The sequence below is a fragment of the Mercenaria mercenaria genome, unplaced genomic scaffold (assembly GCF_021730395.1).
Source record: "Mercenaria mercenaria strain notata unplaced genomic scaffold, MADL_Memer_1 contig_1848, whole genome shotgun sequence".
NCBI classification, from domain to species: domain Eukaryota; kingdom Metazoa; phylum Mollusca; class Bivalvia; order Venerida; family Veneridae; genus Mercenaria; species Mercenaria mercenaria.
Genome location: NW_026459858.1, coordinates 46678 through 67613, shown reverse-complemented (window position 1 = coordinate 67613; position 20936 = coordinate 46678). Strand labels below are relative to the sequence as shown.

The 20936-nt window shown below is 34.6% G+C and overlaps 3 protein-coding genes across 3 annotated transcripts; all 3 read left to right on the top strand.

Moving 5' to 3' along the window:
* The first annotated feature begins 194 nt into the window (after positions 1–194).
* On the top strand, positions 195–686 carry LOC128551938 (uncharacterized). Its single transcript, XM_053532899.1, has one exon. The coding sequence runs from the start codon at positions 195–197 to the stop codon at positions 684–686; it is 492 nt and encodes a 163-aa protein (XP_053388874.1).
* A 1384-nt stretch (positions 687–2070) lies between these two features.
* Positions 2071–2829, top strand: LOC128551937 (uncharacterized). Its single transcript, XM_053532896.1, has one exon. It carries the CDS (start codon positions 2071–2073, stop codon positions 2827–2829), a length of 759 nt encoding a protein of 252 aa, XP_053388871.1.
* A 197-nt stretch (positions 2830–3026) lies between these two features.
* Positions 3027–3827, top strand: LOC123538297 (uncharacterized). The gene has a single exon (XM_045322264.2). The coding sequence runs from the start codon at positions 3027–3029 to the stop codon at positions 3825–3827; it is 801 nt and encodes a 266-aa protein (XP_045178199.2).
* The last annotated feature ends 17109 nt before the right edge of the window (positions 3828–20936 follow it).

Sequence of the window (20936 nt, the reverse complement as noted above, 5' to 3'; positions counted from 1 at the left end):
CACCAACACAGTTCTCTGGCTTAACAAAAAATCTAACACTGGCTGATACAATTCCAAACAAGAATGAATCAGTTTGTCTCGATTTACTAGTAGGAAATGATCACTATTTAGATATTATACAAACAGAGAAGATAGAAATACAACCTGCACTTTATTTGCTGTCGTCCAGTCTCGGATGGATATTGTCGGGCAAAATGAAAACAAGTGATATTGCCATAAACACAAATGATTCAGCTATGTTAATTCTTACATACGGAGATAATATAACTGAAACCAAACTTTTTACAGATGTTGACGAAGTCATTCCAACAAAACCTAACTTGGAGGACTTTTGGAATATTGAGAGTCTTGGGATTACAGATACATATGACAAACCAGACGATCAGGCAGCTATGACACATTTCAGGGAAACTCTACAGTTTGAAAACGATAGATATCAGGTTACTTGGCCTTGGAGGGATGAGTTTCCAGATCTTCCAGAAAATCGGGGATTAGCAAAACAACCTGAGCTCTTGAAAAGATATGATGATGTTATTAAAGATCAGCTAGAAAAAGGAATTATTGAGAAAGTTGATAGGGAGTTAAGTGACGGGTTAAGGCATTACATTCCACACCACGTTGTGATCAAACCTGAAAAAAGTACGACAAAAATGAGGATAGTGTATGATGCCTCTGCAAAGACATGAAAAGAATATAAAAGTCTGAATGAATGTTTATATAGAGGCCCAGTCTTATTACGCGAACTGTGTGGCATTCTAATGAGATTTAGATTGCATAAGATTGGCCTTGTGTCAGACATAGAAAAGGCATTTTTACAAGTAGGACTACAAAAGTCTGAGAGGGATGTGACACGATTTCTTTGGGTAAAGGATTTGGAAAATCCTGTTGTGGTAGAAAACAAGATAGAGGAATACAGATTTTGTCGCGTTCCTTTTGGAATCATTTCCAGCCCTTTTTTACTGGGAGCTACTATTGAAAGTCATCTGGATAAACAAAATTGGAGTTGGCAAATCAGCTGAAACAAAACATATACATGGATAATGTGATCACTGGAGTGAATTCTGTAACCGAAGCAGTGGAGTTGTATGAAACAGCCAAGTCAATGTTTAGAGAAATGAGTATGAACTTGCTTGAATGGATGACGAACAATGAAGAAATTCAATCGATAATACCAGATGATGATAAATCAGCAGGCGGTATTGTGAAAGTATTAGGTCATTTGTGGAATGCCGAAAATGATTCCATACAACTGAAAGGTCCCAAATTATTGAAAGATGTCAAAGTTACAAAGAGAAATATTCTGAAGCAACTTGCATCTGTGTTTGATCCTTTAGGATTATGTTCTCCACTTTCTTTTCGTGGAAAGATATTGCTGCAACAAATATGGAGCAAGGGCTATGACTGGGACGATTTATTAGAAAAGAAAGATTCCGATGCATGGGTGGAAATAAGAAGCGACTTGGAACAAATTGAAAGTGTGAAGTTTCAAAGAAATATTTGTATAACAAATGATGTGAATAATGTTGAATATTTATTAGCTTGCTTCTGCGATGCTTCGGGCAAAGCATACGCTGCATCCATATACCTAGTACAAGTGAAAGAAGACGAGTACAAATCAGATCTTATATTTTCAAAGAGCAGACTGACACCAATAAAAGGAATGACAATACCAAGGCTCGAACTGATGGCAGTTTTGATAGGAGCTAAATGCCTTAACTTCGTAGAAAAGGAATTAAAGTTGCAGTGTAAAAATGTCGTTCTGCTGACAGATTCTCAGTGTGTTCTCCAGTGGTTATCATCGGACAAATTACTCCCAGTGTTTGTGAAAAACCGTTTGAAAGAGATCAAAAGTTATGGCAATATAACATATCGCTATGTGAATACAACGGAAAATCCTGCAGATATAGCAAGTCGCAGAAGTACACTGGTCAAATTGTTAGAAACGGGCCACAAATGCTAAGGCACTGCACTTTGGATTTATTGAACGGGAAACCAGTTAGTAAATCTGAACAAGACACTGTTATAGAAGATGCTGAAGTTGAAAACAAAGGCGAAAATATTGACACGGAGATGCACTCAGATAAACAGCCAATGAATGAATCTGAACACAATGATGTATTAGGTGTTAAACAAAACAATACTATGGATTCAGAAGGGAACTGTCTCTCGACAGACAGCTGCGACGTAGAAAATGCCCCATTTGGAATAAATGTAAGGAGGTATTCATCTTATTCTAGACTGCTTAGAGTCACGGCATGGTGTATTCGATTTACAGAAAAAATGAAAGGTCATATTTATGAAAGTCATAGTTTATCTAGCGAAGAACTTAGAGAAGCTGAACTTTTGTGGCTGTATCATATTCAGAGGAAACATTACAAAGAAGTCCATCAATCAATAGTAGACAAAAAGCCAAACAATTTGGCAAGGCAGTTTGACATTTTCATTGATGAAAGTGGATTATTAAGATGCGGAGGACGTCTTGAACACGCTACCTTTTCTGAGGCAGCGAGGCACCCAATATTGCTCCCAAGAAAAGAGAAATTAACCCACCTCTTAATGGACAGTGTGCACAGAAAATTGTTACACACAGGTGTTTCTCAAACATTAAGTGAACTAAGACATATATTCTGGATTCCAAAAGGCAGAGCAACAGTGTCTTCAGTCCTTAAGTCTTGTCAGATATGCAAACGTGTTGACTGTCGTCCATACAAATTACCACCAATGGCATCTTTACCAAAATCACGTGTATCAGAATCTATTCCATTTTCCAATGTTGGATTAGATTATCTAGGGCCATTGTATGTGAAAGAAGGAAATAACTCAAAATAGGTATGGGTTTGTCTGTTCACTTGTTTGACAACACGAGCCGTCCATCTAGAGGTAGTTTCCGATATGACTGCTGGACACATTTCTTTTATGTCTTCGGAGATTCATAGCAACAAGAGGAACTCCAAAGGAAATTATTAGAGATAACGCTAAACAGTTCAAGTTGTCTAGTGATACCATCAAATTAATTTGGGGGAAATATGTTACAAGAGGATGATGTTCAATGTTATGTGTCGGGGCAAGATATAAAATGGACATTTATTGTCGAATTAGCACCATGGATGGGTGGTTTTTATGAAAGATTAGTCGGAATTGTCAAGCAAGCGTTACGAAAATCTCTCGGCAGAAAACTATTGATAATGGATCAAATGAACACTGTGATAAAGGAAGTGGAGTCTGTAATTAACAGGAGACCATTGGTACATGCTGGCGAAGATATTAAGTCTACAATTGCTCTGACACCGTGCCACTTTTTGAGTTTAAATCCAAAAACTGGAATCCCGGAGCTCGACTATGATACAAAGGATCCCGTATTTAAACCATATGAAAGCACTGCTGAAAAATTATTGCAAATTTGGAAAAAAGGGGAACAACTTTTGAATAGATTTTGGGTATTATGGCGAGATGAGTATTTGCTTAGTTTACGAGAACGATCACAAAACAAAATCAAATCGTCAAGAATCCAGTCTCATGAAACACCAAGTGTAGGAGATGTAGTTATAGTAAAGGATAACTTACCTCGTGGTCAGTGGAAACTTGGGAAAGTGATAAAGCTCCATACAAGCCGAGACGGTCAAATTAGATCTGCTCAGTTAAAGGTATCGAACAGACAAATTCTGAGAAGACCGCTTAATTTGCTCTATCCGATAGAGATATCAGGCAGTGACACAATGTTACAAAATAGTGTAAATCATGATAAAATTGTTACAAATGATGCTAAAGAAGAAAAGCCTAAACGAAGAGCTGCAGAAAAAGCGAAAGAACTTTTAAGAAGAATTTAAATTCGTGGCGGTAGGATCGCTAAAACGCGAAAAATTATATAAATGTGAAAATGGATTTACAATAATGTAACAGTGCTGTGGTTAGTTTATACATGAATAAATACTGAGATTTTGTAAATAATTTAGTGATAATAAGTTGAATGTACATAAGTTATTTTCAAGTACAGATGGGAGCAAGTGTTATAGTAATCATAAGCGTTAAATCACGTGGTCGGTGGGAGCAAAGTATAATGAAAAATTAATGGCGCGCAGTTTGCACGTGGAAAACGAGGAAAGCATTTATTTTGTGTTGGATATATTCCATGTGTTCTATTCATTCATTTATAGCTTATTTTTCACCGTGAGCGGACGTACTTTAAAGACACAACAATGTTTTCTTGCGATACTTGTGAAAAAACGTTCACGCAGAAAAGAAATCAGAAACGCCATATTTCAGAGGCACATTTATTTCCAAAACATTGGTGCTGTACTATAAAGGATTGTAGTGCAAAATTCCTGCGGCGCTATACTCTTGTTAATCACTTGGTGAAGATGCATCAACTATCAAAGTTACAGGCTTTGCAAACGGCGCTTACGTGTGACTCAACATTGCAAGACAATGGTGGATATGAAGATATCAGCGATGACGACGATATGCTTATTCAGATCATTGCAGAAATCGGAGATAACTCGTCCAAATCACAAACCGACCAAGAGCAGCAAGCAATACGGAGTTTTGACATGGAGTTACTTGGAGAAGATCAAAATATGAGTGAAGATTTAAGTGATGATTGGGAAGTTATATCAGAAATTGAAATTGGAGATGCCAATACAAGTACAGAAGTGAATTTAGAAAATGAAGATGGAACTGTAGATGAAAACAATAATGTTAATCCAGATTTTGGAAATACTGGTACTGAATGCTCAAATCTTACTTACAATTATTCTGATATAAGTGATTGTGAAACAGAGGCAAGCGATACTTTGGTTAATGATAATAGTGAAAGTCAAAGTCAGGTAGAAGGTGGTGATGTTAGCATTGGGGCTTTTGAAGATGGATGTATAGTTTCTGAAGATAGCGATAAAGTTGAAGAGGAAAGTGGAAGTGTTGGTGATAGTGATGTGGATTTGAATGCTAGTTATGAATATGGAAATAATGGAGTTGAAAGTGATTTAGATGGTGATGCCTTACGTAATTCTAAAAGGTGTACTGAGGTGAGTGAAAACTGTGACAGTTATTCAGATGATAATGATAACAGCAGTGAAATTATTGTTATAAGTGATGATGATGGAACTGTGAAATTGCCTAATAAAAAAATGACAGAAATATTTGTGCTGACATTCCAGCGTGATACGATATTCGATGAAGACGGAAATATCATTGACCAGTCTGGCTCAGTTGAGAAAGAATATTACAAATATACAAATAAATAAACATCCAGTTTTCAGAATTAACTTGTTATATGTGGGATATATTTGACTTTACTTCTGGCGGGAGTGTCTCGAAAGGCGATTTTTGTTTGTTTATTACGATTAAAGACATTCATGGGAGCAGTCCTTTTATGTTCTGTTTATTGACACTGATGGGAGCAGGCAGCTCCCATTGGAGCATACAATGATATGTTTGTTATATAAACTCATTATTTCATGTTTTTCTTGCTTTTTATCAGATATTCATGCATTTTTGGCGCCAAATAGTCTGCTATTTAAGTCTTGCTATAACACAAATTGTCAGTTCTTATTCTGGATTAATTTAGTTTATTCAACGATAAATGTGTTCTGATGGAAAATGAATAAAAAATGGAATCTTAGTTTATTGTGTTTTATAAAACTATCTCGATGTGGTTGAGACTTAAAACTAAAAGTTTGATGGGAAATTTATTATAAAAGCACTAAGTCTCTGCTACAATGTTGAACAGTAGCAGAATATACAGCCTGCGAACTAGGTTTTACAAAAAGCTTACCTTAGCTATAGTGACAATGACAAGAAAAAATGTACGGAAGCATGTTTCCAATGTAATTTCCACTTTATTAATTATCTAAAGGGACATGCGTAACAATGTATGGCAGTTACAATATTGGGTTAGCGTGTTCTATGGAATTTCAGATAGAGTGGGAATTTCAGCCATTATGCAATTTCGTGGATAAATGATAGGCAATATTAGTTTCCATGATTTGTTGAAACAAATATTTGGACACAGATATTGCGGGAAATAATACAATAAATCGATTTTTTTTTTGTAAATCAATCTTTGGGCAAATTTGTACTCCTCCACCAAACAAGAATAGACAGTCCAGGTAAGACTGCTTCTACAAGAAATATGTTTGTATGTATGTAATTATTTTCAGGCCTGCCTTCTCCAGACTTACGCGGGCCTCTGTGTTATGACTGTTCTTACGTTTCCAACATGGAGGAGTGTAAAACGGTGAAACTGTGTGCACAAGATGAGGTTAGACACACAGAGTATTCACACTGTCCGCATTAGCTTATTTGTTTTATTTTCCTACTTATGTTTCAGAATGTCACTTATTTCACATTTACTGTTATTTTTATCAGGAATCTTAGTTCTTCTTCCATGTTATGATCAACTTGGTGCTCTGACTTAAGACAAGTTGTTAGTGATACCTCAAATTGATCCGGTCTATACTTTTTACTTTATATATTCTTATACTTTTTAATATGTCGGAGCATTTTCAGCGGGGAATTATTTCATTAAGATTTCTTATCTAACTTGTTGAAAACAGGGTAAGTGTAAGGTTGGCATGCCCCAAACACGTTTAAACAACCAGTTTCCTTTAAACAGTCGGTGCCGATATATTTCAACATGTTTGTTCTTTATTATTACATGTTATGTACGTTGTCTTACTGATCCCCACTTGTCAGTTACACCCCCACACGCCAGTCCTTTTTATTATGAAAGAGGTTAGATGCCCTACATGTATCGGTTTGAGCTTACAACTTGTCTTTTGCCAATTGCTGTTCCTGGGCGAAACCCCACTGTATCCTTTGTATGTTATTCTCTGTTTTATAACTTCTCTCTCTCTCTCTCTCTCTCTCCCTCCCTCCCTCCCTCTCTCTCTCTCTCTCTCTCTCTCTCTCTCTCTCTGCGTGCATGAGTGTGCGCGCTCGATCTCGCTTGTACTGCTTTGGTTTGAAAGCCATGTCTTTGGAACGTGGCTTGTCCTATTGAATATTCATACTTGTTTTTCCCCTCCCCACACCCCCTTTCTTTACTCCTTCCTACTGTCACATACTTAAAATGTACTTGCTGATGAATTTTTGAAGCTATCCATCTGCAATATCTTTCTACTACATTTCTATTTGGGGCTGGACTATATTGTGAAGTGTGGCTCGGGCTTTAATTCCAAGAAGTTTACCCATACCTTTTGTTTTGAAAGTAACGATACAAACACTCTATTTCATTGTGATTTTATACATCATAAAATGATCTATTTTACAAATGATAATGGAATCCTTAACCTAATATTCAGATTCACAACCGCTAATAAAACGCTTTCTGATTAGTGTAATATTACAATGACGTTATATACTTACTCATTTTAAATGGCTAGTACAATTGTTTATTTAATTTTAAAGGTGTGTAGCATTGAGAAGTATGACTGGGGTGGTGTGTATGATCATTACACAGCGAAATGTCACAGCATGCAGGTATGGTATGCTAAGAAATTTGTAAAAGATCACAAAGATCTACATATTTAAAACAAATCAATCTGTTATGTATGACAAACAAATTAAGCTTATGTTTATAAGTTTAGCACATAACAGTAGACCCATACTTTCACTGTTGTAACCAGCCAGTCGCGAAAATATCTGCTCTGTTTCTGTATTCAGTCACTGAAGTCATTAGTCGAAACCAAAATAGAGTCTAAAATACATTAACTTCACAAACGTTCGTTATCAAAACAATCTTCGTAAATCATACTTTTTATTTAACAGTGTATTTCCCACAAGAGGTCATTCAACCAGTATGTCTCATCAGCACGGACATCACGCTCAACGCCCGTGTGTCAAAACTGCTGCAGCTCCGACCTTTGCAACACCAAATGCAACATGACGTCACAGGGTGGCGCTGTAGCTGCTATTGTTGGTATGCCCATATTGACATGCAGATATTTTTCGAGCACTTCTAGGAAAATAACTGTACTTCATCTTCAGACCGACAGTACCAAAATACGATAAAATGATTTCGTTTAGATGATTCTATCACCTTTCTTATACTGAAACTTTTGTTTGTTTAGTACACACTAAAATGCTTGGTTTTTATTGTCTATGTACGTAAACAGAATTACATTGTAACATAACATAACCCTCTTTCCCAAGTTTATATTTTACATCAAATATTTAACAGGATGAAATGTTTGAAGGGTAAAATAATATCTTAGAGACGAATTTTGAAAGAATTGGTTACAACTGAAGCAAACATAAGAAATCCTATTTTTAACAGGTGAAATATTATAAAATGCTTAAGAAGAATACATTATAATTTATTGAAATTTTCTTATTCGATTGATTTTTGAAACACACCAGTCTTTAACTTCTTTATCGTCACATTTGCGCAAAATTTAGTGATCAAAGTAGTTTGTGCAATTTCAACCGTGACTATGCTGATTTTGTGAACAGAATAGAGTGACCGTGCTATCATGTATTGAGAAAATAGATATTGATTATTGATAATATCCACATTTTCTTATTTCAGGCTGAATGCATCGGATTCCCGAACAGCTATTTTGGTGATGGTTAAAAAATAAAGTACAAACTAAATGCGTTCATAGTTTTCTTATGTTCCCTTTTATATCTGAATTTGTCTTTGCATTAGGAGAGTTCGTGTTTGTATACAAAGCTGTTATATTTTCTATTTTTAAAAGTAATAACACAGTAATCGGGTGGGCAGACGCCGAACGTCCATGTTTTTGTTTGTAAACCCCGTGATGTTTCTTTTAACGGCCTAAACTTCCTTAAAACACAAATCATATCAATATTTTTTCTATCAATGGAAAGGTTATAAAACAAGCAATTTATTAATTACTTTTAATTATTATTTCGAACTAAAATAGATTAATCATGAATGCTTAACTTAACTTTTTTTTCTAAAAGTTTTGAACATTACTACGCCGCTATTAAAATTATATATCATTTAAAATGGTTATTCATTTAAAGACACTGATTCTGGTATGCCTGGCATGTGGCCTATGGGAATGATAAGGTCTGCGTATTGGTGGTAATGGCCAATACACAAGCCTGGACCATCGATAGACTTGCTTCTGTTTATCATAATAAGCTACTGCATAGCTACTGTGCAGTACACAAATTACAGGTGATATTTCTCACCTTCATAGCAAATCAGTTCTCACCTTTATAACGAGCTTAGAAAGCTTGATTGAATTAGGGCTAAATAAACAAAGTGATAAGATACAACAGTGTTTTTATCATATTTTTAATAATCAAATTTTTTAACAATTACATTTCATCATGTTTTTTTTTTTATCAAAAATATAAAAAAAAATGCATTCAGGCACATAGCTTTTAGAAGTAATAAAGAATGTGTATTTTGAACAATGATATCTCTTTATTGCTTGATTTTATTATACATAAAAGAAACGTTATTTAGACAACACAAGGGGAATTGTGCATTTTAAATATATAAAATCCTTCTGTCCATATTCCATTTTATCTATTAAAAATGCAACTGAACGCTTCTTTAATTTCTAATAAAATCCAGCAATTATCTTTTTTTTTCTTTTTTTCCCGTTACTTTTGATAAAAAGATCATAATCATTGAATAAACAAACTTCTAATTTCTTTTATTAAGTTTAAGACTTTTACTCGGATGTTTTCCATGAAGGGCTTTGAACTTTGGACGAGACTTTGGTGCTTTGTTTATACTGAGGTTACGATCAGTGATCAGTATTTATTCACATGAACGTGCTTGTTACCAGTGATTATATGTGACTATTTGTGTCTATTTGTGGATATTTTGTGGATTGGTGGATTTTGTATCTGGACTATTTCAAATTCCAAAATCTAGCAAGGTACTGAATTGACTTATTTATTTATTTTTTTGTATAAATCGTCATGACTTTATAATACCGAATATCGAATGGGAAAAAGTAACAAGAAGCGGACAAAATCACAGGCCTCCCCAGAGTCAGTGAGTAGTATTCCTGACAAACGCCCGGTACGCACGGATAAAACGACTGAAATGTCACAGATGTCACAAATGTCCTCGGTTATGTCATCGCCTCAGGCATCAGCGGCCGGCATGTTTCCCCAGCCTCCAACATATCCAGGAAACATTGGTCAGTTTTATGCGACACATCAACCATATATCAATCCGGCTATGACACCTCAATCTCCCCAGAATACAAATTTAACTTTCCAACAAACAGTACTGGAAAAGTTGGATCAAATGAATAAAAAGGTCGAAAATGTGGATGCACGTTTACAAAAGCTCGATTCTATTGAGAAGCAAATTTCTAGTATGTCACAAAAGATGACCGCCATGACAGTCGTGTATTGTCCCTTGAATCAAAAATGAACGAAAATTCACGAATTATAAAGGAGTTAGAAACGAGTCGAACAATGGATTCACATATTTGCGATGAGCTCAAGGCACGTCAAAACCAGATCAATAAAGAGATTAAAACTGAGCGAAACCGAGTGACCCAGTTTTCGAAGGATTACGATGAACTTAAAACAGCGAACGAGGCTCTCAAGAGGGCAAACGATTCAATGGCAGAGCAGTTGCTTGACCTGCAATCTCGTTCAATGCGCGAAAATCTGTTATTCTATGGCTTTGACGAGTGCGCAAATTCTGCAGACAGAAAATCTGAGGACTGTGCCGAAAAAATCATGACTTTTTGTGTTGATACACTGAATATTACGGATGCGCGCAGTTAGATTAAAATTGAACGAGCCCACAGGGTTGGACAATATAGCAGTGACAGAAAGCGTCCTATTGTCGCGAAATTCCACTCTTATTCTGATAAAGTATCAGTTAAGCAAAGCGCCATGGAGAAATCGCGTGGCAGCAGCGATGAATCACTTGTCCGTGTTAGCGACCAGTTTCCAAAGGAAATCCAAGCCCGGAGAAAATAACTGATTTCAGCCCTAGCAAAAACCAAAGAGGCTGGAAAACCGACTTATTTATCCTACGACAAGCTTTTCATTGATAACCGCAGATACTCTGTTGAAACCGTGTCACAATCTGGTTTTTCTGATGCATAGGGGGCGGGCGAGAAACAGTTAACATTTCTGTTATGGAATGTAAGGGGTGTTGCAAATAAATTAAATGAGTGCGACTTTTTGAATTTTATTTCTGATTTTGATGTACTGTTATTTGTTGAAACTTGGAACTCAAAACTTTCTAATGTTCAGATAGAAGGGTATGACTATTTCGCGTGTCCACGACCAAAATTTAATAGACGAGCGAAACGGGACAGCGGCGGTGTTATTGTCTATTATAAACATTATTTACGCAATCAGCTTGAGCTGATAAGTGTAAACCAAAATGGTGTGATTTGGTTCAAGATTAAAAAACAGTTTAGCTTTGCTAATGAAGATATTTATTTCTGTGTGTGCTATATCCCTCCAGAAGACTCTCAGGTGTACCGTAATGAATATTCCACATTATACCAGTTTGACTTTTTTGAACATTTAAGCACTGAAATAAGACGTTACAGTGACCTCGGAAGCGTGTATTTAGCGGGCGACCTGAATTCTCGCACCGGTAAACACACCGATTATATAACGGACATTAACCTTAATAGATTTGTTAATTTGCCCGAAGATAGAGATCGCTTGCCTATCACGGTAATGCGCAAAAATCACGATAAGTTCGTGAATCATTCTGGAACAAAATTGTTGTCACTTTGTAAAGAAAACAGTCTTATTATTGTTAACGGTCGCCTCGAGGACGGAAATTATACGTATCACTCAGTGCATAGAAATAAAACTACCGCTAGCACAGTGGACTATTTAATTACATCAAACACCAATTTGTCATCTGTATTTGGTATGGGTGTGCTTGATATATCGGAATTTTCCGATCATTGCCCTATTACTTTTTCTTTAAAATGTAAGGCACATGCCTCGGTGCCTGAAGGAGTCAATTCATATGAAAAAATTGTATGGGATTCTTCAAACACAGAAGTCTTTTTAAATACACTTGACAGCAGCAAGCATTTGTTTGATGACATAACAAATAAGCTGGTATCTGGTGAAACTGATATAAATCAATGTATTAACACATTCTCTGATTTGGTGCATGATATCTCTTTTAAAAGTTTCGGTCGATCTTGTAATCTTCATAGTATGGATAGAAAAAGAAAGAAAACAGAATGGTTTGACGACAGATGCCGGAAAGCAAAAGCAGATTTTTTAAATGCAAAACGAACATTTATGAACAATAAAACTGAGCAGAATAAGCTTAATTTTTTGACGAGCAGGTCCATTTTTGTTAAAGTTAAGACATTAGCTAAAAGCAAGTATTTTTGTAATGAAAGAATAAAACTGTCAGATTTAAGTCAAAAGTCTCCCAGGAAATTTTGGAAATATTTAAACAAATTTAAGCGTAAAGGGAATTTTTCAAATAATGATGTCAGTTTAAATGATTTTACGCAACATTTTGCAAATTTATCCACTGTGCCTGAGGAACGACTGAACAGCGGTCTTTTTAATACACAATCACGTGATAGTGAGGTGAATATTGATCAATTAGATAAGCCATTTTCTGTATTAGAATTGGAAAAAAAAGTAGTGACTACGAAAATAATGTATCTGATTTTTTCATAGATACTGGTATCAGCTGTAAAATGATTACCGTGATAAAATCTATTTATAACACTGTTAAATCTTGTGTAAGATTATCAGTGTCAATGCCCTTGTCTGATTTTTTCGATGTTACGCTTGGATTGAAACAGGGCGAACCATTATCTCCCTTATTGTTCATTTTATTTATAAATGATATCAATGCATCTATTGACTTTAATACACTGACTAACAATGACCTAGATCTGCTATCTATGTATTTAATTCTGTTTGCAGATGACATTGTTATGTTCACTACAGACCCAAATAGTTTACAAGCACAAATTGATAATATTTATCTATATTCTAGGAAGTGGGGTCTTAATATTAACGTAAAAAAGACAACAATTTGTGTATTTGAAAAACGCAAACAAACACATGATGTAGATTTTTATATCAATAATGAAAAATTCGAAATAGTGGACTATTTTATTTATTTGGGTGTTAAATTCACACACACTGGTAAATTGTTAGAAGCTGTGAAAGCGTTATCTGACCAAGCCTTAAGGGCATATCACAATTTATTATATTTGTTTGACAGAGTAAAAATGGATGTTAAAACAAAGTTAAAACTATTTGATACTATGGTTGTACCAATATTATTATATGGCTCTGAAGTCTGGGGTGTATACAATTTCAAGGAAATTGAAAAACTTGATATCAGATTTTGTAAATATGTGTTAGGAGTCAGGGCTCAAACTCCAAATAATGCCGTATATGGCGAACTGTGTAGATACCCATTAGCAGTTATTGCCAAAGAGAGATCACTAAAGTTTTGGTTGAAGATCATGAAACGCCCTGACTCACTTATGTATTCTATGTATTTAGATCAATGTAACAATGTTCATAATAGCTGTTGGTCAAATAAGTTGAAAAGTATTCTTGATCATCTTGGTTTTAGTGAGGCCTAAAAAAAAAATATGTTTGTTTCCTGTAACATGCTGAAAAAAATGGGGGTCGGTAGGTAGGAAATTTTTTTTTTTTAATTTTTTTTTAGTAGGTGTCAGAACATTTCAGTGTTTAGTAACCTTATTATCGCCAATTAACTGCCTAATCAGGCCTCGACCTTAACTTTTTTCAGCAGTTGCCAGCAGGTTCACCAACTGCTAAAATCTAGTAGACCTGCTCAGACTTTAGTGGACCTCCAATTCTATCTCATAAATTGTGATGCTGTAGACGTCATAACTTCATATGACTCAAAGAAACAGGACTTATTTCTAAAATAATTAAAAATGGAAGACTGTAGCAATCTGTTATCCCGAAAAATAATTATTTTGAAAAGTGTCCCAAAATATGGACACAATCATCATCCTTCCGACCAGTGTTGAAAGTGAAAAAAAAAAAAAAACATCAACAATTATCGGTAATCATTCTGATGATAAACTAAGTAATTGGCCTCGTTTTCATCATCAATTAACACCCCCTCAAAGAGCTAAAAGAAGTGTGTCGGTTATTGTGGCATCTGCAGTGGAGATCAAAGCGGTATAGTTTCCCCGAGATTGTCATTGCATTACGTCATGTTTTCGCGCCATGTGACACATCACTGTCTGATCGTACTTTCTCGATTCCTTTAATTGTTGAGAAGAAATCAATAAAAAAAAATTTTCTTTATTTTTTTAAAAGCGAATGTGCAATATCCCGAATAAACTGACATGTAAATGTGTCAGACCGTGAACGATGATGACCTATTTGCCCTCAAGAAATTTACATTATTGTTTGAGAAGAATATCTAACAAAGTGTTGTGTCAAAAAATATATGTACGAAGAATCATTTAAAACTTATTAAAAATCGCAACGACATCATACTGCTTCATTTTAAAACCACATTTCTATTTACGTTCATGAGGTCACGTAACCTATTCTGCCGTGCTAACAGAAATCTGTTTGCCAAAAAATCGTTTTATTCCATGTATTTAAATTGCTGCCGCTTTTTCATTATTTAAGATTTTTTAATTGTGTTTTTTGTACTTTCTGGTCAAAAGTCTGAATTTTATTACCATAGTATGTACCGTTTATTTACTTTAAAAAGGAAATAAATAATCACGATCGCGCTGTTTGAAATTTTACAAAACATTATATGAAAATTTGATCGTTTTTAAAGAATTTTGCCTACATTCCTGTCGATATCTTACTAAAATTGTTATAGAATTCAAACTGTATTAGTTATCAAGCGGTGTTGAAAATCTGAAGCGATTATATTAAAAAATGAATGCACTACGCGCGTTTTTGTGTCAAAAGTAACTGCGATGTAAATTAAGTATTACGATAGGGGGCACGTGCTTGTGGAATGGAAAATTACCAGCATGACGTTTTGATATTTTTACGATTCGCGGGTAAATTCCGGTCAATCCAGGTAATTTTGCCTGATGTAATTACTCAATTTGGTAAAGTTACCACGAAAAAACCACTCGCCAGATCGGTGGAGTAGTCCATTCGTGCTATCCTGACTTTAACTCGCCAATGCTTATAACTGTAGAATGCCGTACTAAGGCAAAATCAACTTTCGTTTTGTGGATTCGCCGATATGGGTACGATTTTCCCCCCTATTTTTCACTTTTAAGGGTTTTATTTTATTTGCAGACCGTGACTGAAAATTGGTTGACCGTCGGTCTACCCAACTTTTGATAGTGGACCTGCCGATATTTTGGTTGCGTCGGTCCAACGGTCCACCGCTAAGGTCGAGGCCTGATATTTATTAATCAAAAAAATTGTTGAAAATTTGCTCCCGCTTTTCAATAACAGGTGTTGTTCATACAAGTTTTTTTCTACACTGATTCCTATTGTTCAGTAAACATTGTGTAACAGGCAAAGTTAATAGTTTTGCAGACAGACGTAGCTTCGGGCCGTTTTTGCCAATTAGAGATTTTCGGGGCCACAATTAATCTTGTCGCAAATGGCCCATTGCAACCGACAGCGTAACCCCTGAACAAGTGGTACAAACATAATAATAGGCTGCTCTTCTACGAATTGTTTATCAATTAACGTTTACACATTGATCAATAAACACCTTTCATAATGAAGGACATTACTGTACTAAATACAAACCGCGAGATGACAACGTGTCAGTCGGCGCGTGGCGTGATTGACATCTCGTGGGCTGAGCGCGAAACTATTGTAACTGTATATAAATAAAGAACAAGATACAATAGTTTCGCGCTCAGCCCTCGATCTGTCAGTAGCTAATTAGTATATGACGCTCCGCTTACTGCCATACTTCCGCTTGTGGCGGCGAACAGTATTGAAATTACCGAGATTTTGATTGACAAGGGGCAGAACCTCTGAACTCGATATGCATCAAAGAAAACTTCTCGATTTTCGCGGGTGAAAACCCGGAACCTCGAGTCTGCCGACAAACAGGCTTTTCGCCATGTTGTTTCATGTCGACAGAACCAGGAACGTTCGTTACTATGCGCGACGAGGTCGGGTACAACTAAATTATCCCTATAATCAATAAAGATATGATCAGAATCTCGAATTTCGGCCCATAAAAAAATTGCGGTCGGCGGTAAAAACTTACGGTCGGTCGGGTTACAGGAAACAGACATATTTTTTTTAGGCCTGATATATATGATAACTTCAATTGTAATGTTAACTATTGGCCAATGTTACAAAGAAGAATCCGAGATCAGTTTATCCGACAATGGAATGAGTCTTTTAATAATATGCCTAAACTAGAATATCATAGAAATTTCAAGTGTTCATTTTGTTATGAGAAATATATTGATATAATTACTAACGATGTATTACGTAAACATTTTACAACATTAAGAGTTTCTTCTCAACCATTAGAAATAGAATTTGGTAGATATCGTGATATTCCTAGAGAAAATCGATTATGTAAACTTTGTAATCAACAGGTTGTTGAAAGCGAATACCACTTCTTGATGTGTTGTAGTAGGTACACAGAAATTCGTACTAAATATTTAGGTCATATGTCATGGCCTTCACTGCAAAAATTTAATAGGTTCTTGTCAACTGAAAACAGAAAATTGGTAATTAATGTTGCAAAATTTATCAAAGAAGCATTGTTTATTAGAAAAAATACCCTCGATAACTTAACTGTTTCGTAGAAACTTATGCCATAGTCAGGCTGATTATGCATTGTGTATGTGACTTGTATTTGTTTGTATAATTATTGTTTGTATGTCATTTGTTTATGCCACGTCTTTGCCATATTGTTTGCTATATTGTAAATGGCCAAAGGCAATTATTTGTCGATTTTGCCAATAAACTTTAAACTTGAAACTAAACTTGTTATAATTTAATTGGCCGGGACATTAATCAACATCGATTAAATAAAACATTTGTGTACATTCTAAAAAAAAGCATTTCAATCAATAAAATGCAAAACACAAGAAATAACCATCTGTAGGCAATAAAATTTGTGATTCTCTGACAATAATTAGGCTACATGTCAAGTCTACAGGGGTTTTATGGACCCTTATCAGACTGGACACACGGGGAAAATCGCTCGACACATGCAACATTTTTGTTTGTAATTTCATTGTTATTTGCCGGACGTTAATATAAAAAAAACGTTGAAGACAAATTTGGTTCGTGAAAAAAACATTTGAGCGAAGTGAATCAATAATTTCAAATAAATGTTTTGTGTTGAAGAAAATATCCATTTTCCCCTCTTCGATGATTTTTGTTTTATGAAAATCTGACGAGTGATAAGAAAATTATAAGCAAAATTGCTACCTGATTCGAGCGATTTTCCCCGTGTGTACGACATCGAAAAGTCACGTGGGTTGGCCACCTTTTTTTACCTCATTGGGTAAAATGTACATATGTGGTTATCTCATATATGAGGTAGCTAAGTTAAGTTCACCATTATATGTAAAAAAAAATAATTTATATTCCCCATTCGAATGATCAATATTATTCTAAAAAAGAAAATGTAATTTACATCTAAACTTTTGTGTTATGGTAAATTGTACCTAAGGTATTTAATGCTACCCTAAGTTATAAAACAGTTAAATAAAATGTAGAAAGAGTGAGGAAAAAACAAATAAAACAGTCCATTCAATGTCTCTTTTTGTAAACATTTCTTGTCATGTTTGGTACATTAGCATAAGACCGTTCAATGATAAGACTTGATGTCTACTTTAGTAAAACTATCCGCTTGTATAGGTTTGTATGACTGCCCTACTGAAGAAGGTAAATGGTCGTAGGTTCGAATCTCGTTTGATGGATATTGTAGGTTCCAATCCAGTTTGATTGACTTACACATAAAAGATTTAAGTGTAAAAGTCTATGCTCAGTGCTCACACATGTTAAAGTAATATGTGTGAAACATTTAAGGTATCTTTAACCGAGATAACATTTTCAGACGCAGTATTTTGTAAGTTGCTACGCTCTTTCTCTAAAAGATTTTTCCTTTAAATAATGCAGTCCTTTCTGGGGAAAGTGTGGAAAGGCACAAGATGCAAAGCATGGTTAAAAAATAAAGCAAATTTTGAATCTAAACGCGAAAGGTGGGATATGACAAAACATAAAATTAAGACAATTTCCATTGAACTTTCAAGAAGCAAATCAAAACCACATAAAAGAATACAACCTATAGCATGGAAATTCAACAATTAAAGGGGATAGATAGCGTTGAGGCACACTTAGAGATTCAAACATTATCTCAGGAATTAAACTATTATTATCAAAAACAGCTTGAAGCAATTATTATTAGGTCAAAAGGTAAACATGTAGAGGAAAATGATACATCTTCACAGTATTTTTTTGACTTGGAAAAAGGAGAGGCAAACAAAACCTATGGACAAAAATAAAAACAGAGTCAGGTGAATTGAAACATGATATAAGTTTCATCTTAGAAGAACAATGTGTATTTTATAAATGTCTTTTTTGTCAGAAGGTATTGATACTTCTTCAGCAGAAAAACTCCTTTCTAACTTAACAAATAGCATTAGTTTAGAAGACAAAAACGCTCTTGCTTCTGATTTGCGGGAAGAAGAAGTAAAAAAGGTTGTAATGGGGTTTGACCTCACAAAATCACCTGGTGAAGACGATATCATCGCTGAATGGTACCAAAAGTTCTGTTATTTAATAAAAAAGAATGACTTTCTCGATGTTGTATCAGAAATTTTGGATTCCTTTAGTTAATCTAGTTCTCAGTATTAGGGTGTTTTATCACTGTTGTATAAAACGGAGAAAGATATGATATAAAATATTGGCCCATACCCAGAAATCTAAGCCAATTTGCTTGCTTACTGGCGAAAATGTCTCCCCTGAAAACAGCTTATCGACACAGGTGGCAGTAACGTACCTAGGATACAGTATGGGTCCATGAGCCATATGCACTTAAATTTACTACAATTATAATGTTTTCGTAGGAAAAAAATGACAAAAAGGCATTTTGAAAAAATGTTTGCTCCTGTGACAATGACTCATGGACCCATACTGTATCCTAGGTACGTCACTGCCACCTGTGCTTATCGAGTGTATGGATTAGCCATTATCGGTCAATTTACGCCTATTGAAATATAGAAGGAGAAATACTTTAACACATCAAATGACATCAAAAGCATTATCTGACAATATTTAATAAGTTATTGAAGTAATCTGCAATATTTGCACATTCTTTCTATATAATTTTTAATAAAATAAAATATGATCTTCTTGCTTTCCTATGTGTTTTAAATAAGTAACTAATTTTGATCCCGAGTCCCATTGATTTCTGTAGGAAATGACAGATTTTAAGCTTTACATGGTCTTTTAAAATGATATATTCTCATATTTATAAGCATCTCACAACATTTATTAAGTTATTGAAGTAAACTAGAAAAGTTAATCTTTCTTTCAATGAGTTTATTTTTAAGTTATTTTTATATCTTCTTGCTTCCCTAAACGTTTGAATATCACTGATTTTACTAATTTGGAAAATTTTGCCCGTCACAGTACACGTGTACTGATGACACCGGATAAACTGGTATTGTACAATTTATTTGACCTGTCAAAACATGGACCCGGCTTTCATTATATTCTGTTCGAGCCTATAGAAGATTAACTTGAAAGCCGGGAACATGTTTTGACAGGTCAATTAAATAGTACAATACACGTCTCTGAATTAGATTAGATAGACATGTGTGTCAATCTAATTCCGTGTTTAATGTCATTACTTTGTCAGATTAGATAAAAATAAAGTTATTTTAAATTACATGTTTAAATAAAAATTATTCCATTTTTTAATTCATTTAATACCATTTTCACTACTAGAACTATTTATTGCGTTAAAACATAACATAAAGTTGATGAACATATAGAACTAGATCTACATTTTCATAATTAAACTTGAATATTGTGCATGTAAATATAACACATGGACAATGAAAGTAATATACTCAGTTCCAAAAGAAAGTGTGCACTTTTTAAGTTTAAATATTTCAAAAAATTCCCCGACGTTTTTGTTTCATTTTTTCATACACTAACTCTCAGGTATAACATAACTCTAAAATGCATACCAATTTGTTTACGAACTGATTTAAATTTTGGTACCAAACATTATAAGTTTTCACGAAAATAACCGAGAAAAAATAACAGAAAACTAAGTGCACACTTTCTTTTGGAACTGAGTGTATTCGCATTAAAACATACATTTGCAGGTTACTCTTTCTTCATATAATTCACTTAAAGCAATGGGAAATATGAAGAAAATATTATTCGGCTGCACTTATTGTATCACTGATAATTAACTAAAATTCATTTATTCAAGTCTTCATTCAAAGGGAGAGCGTCATTTCATTGTTTTATTCTACGATTGTTCCAAATATTATTATCGCGATTCTTAGATATACAAGTCAATTGGGTCGGTTGTAAATTTTATGTTTCTTGTTTGTAAGTATTATAATGTTGTTGTTATAAATTTCTTATCGGTCCCGGGACCGGCGACTATATTTGATACGTTTTAGGATTTTGCCACTGGTAAAGAGAAATTATTAAAATGTGACAATGAAAATTTGATATTGTAAATATAAGAAATATAAGGCAGTTATTGAAATACTTACATAAAGGAATAAAGAACTGAAAACTGCATAAGATTTTTATTATTTCAAAAGATAGCATTTTTAGGAAAATAGGAAAAATGTGTAAAGAACTTATCCCTAACTGCTAGTGATTTCCAGCGAGCAAATGATTGGCTGAGTCTTGACCTGTGTCTACGTCACGCTGCATATATTTAGAGTCTAACACTTCTTAATGTTGACTACAAAATCATTACAAAATGTTTAGCAGAGAGACTAAAGCCATTATTGTCTAAATTACTACATACTGATCTAAGGGTAGACAAATTTCTG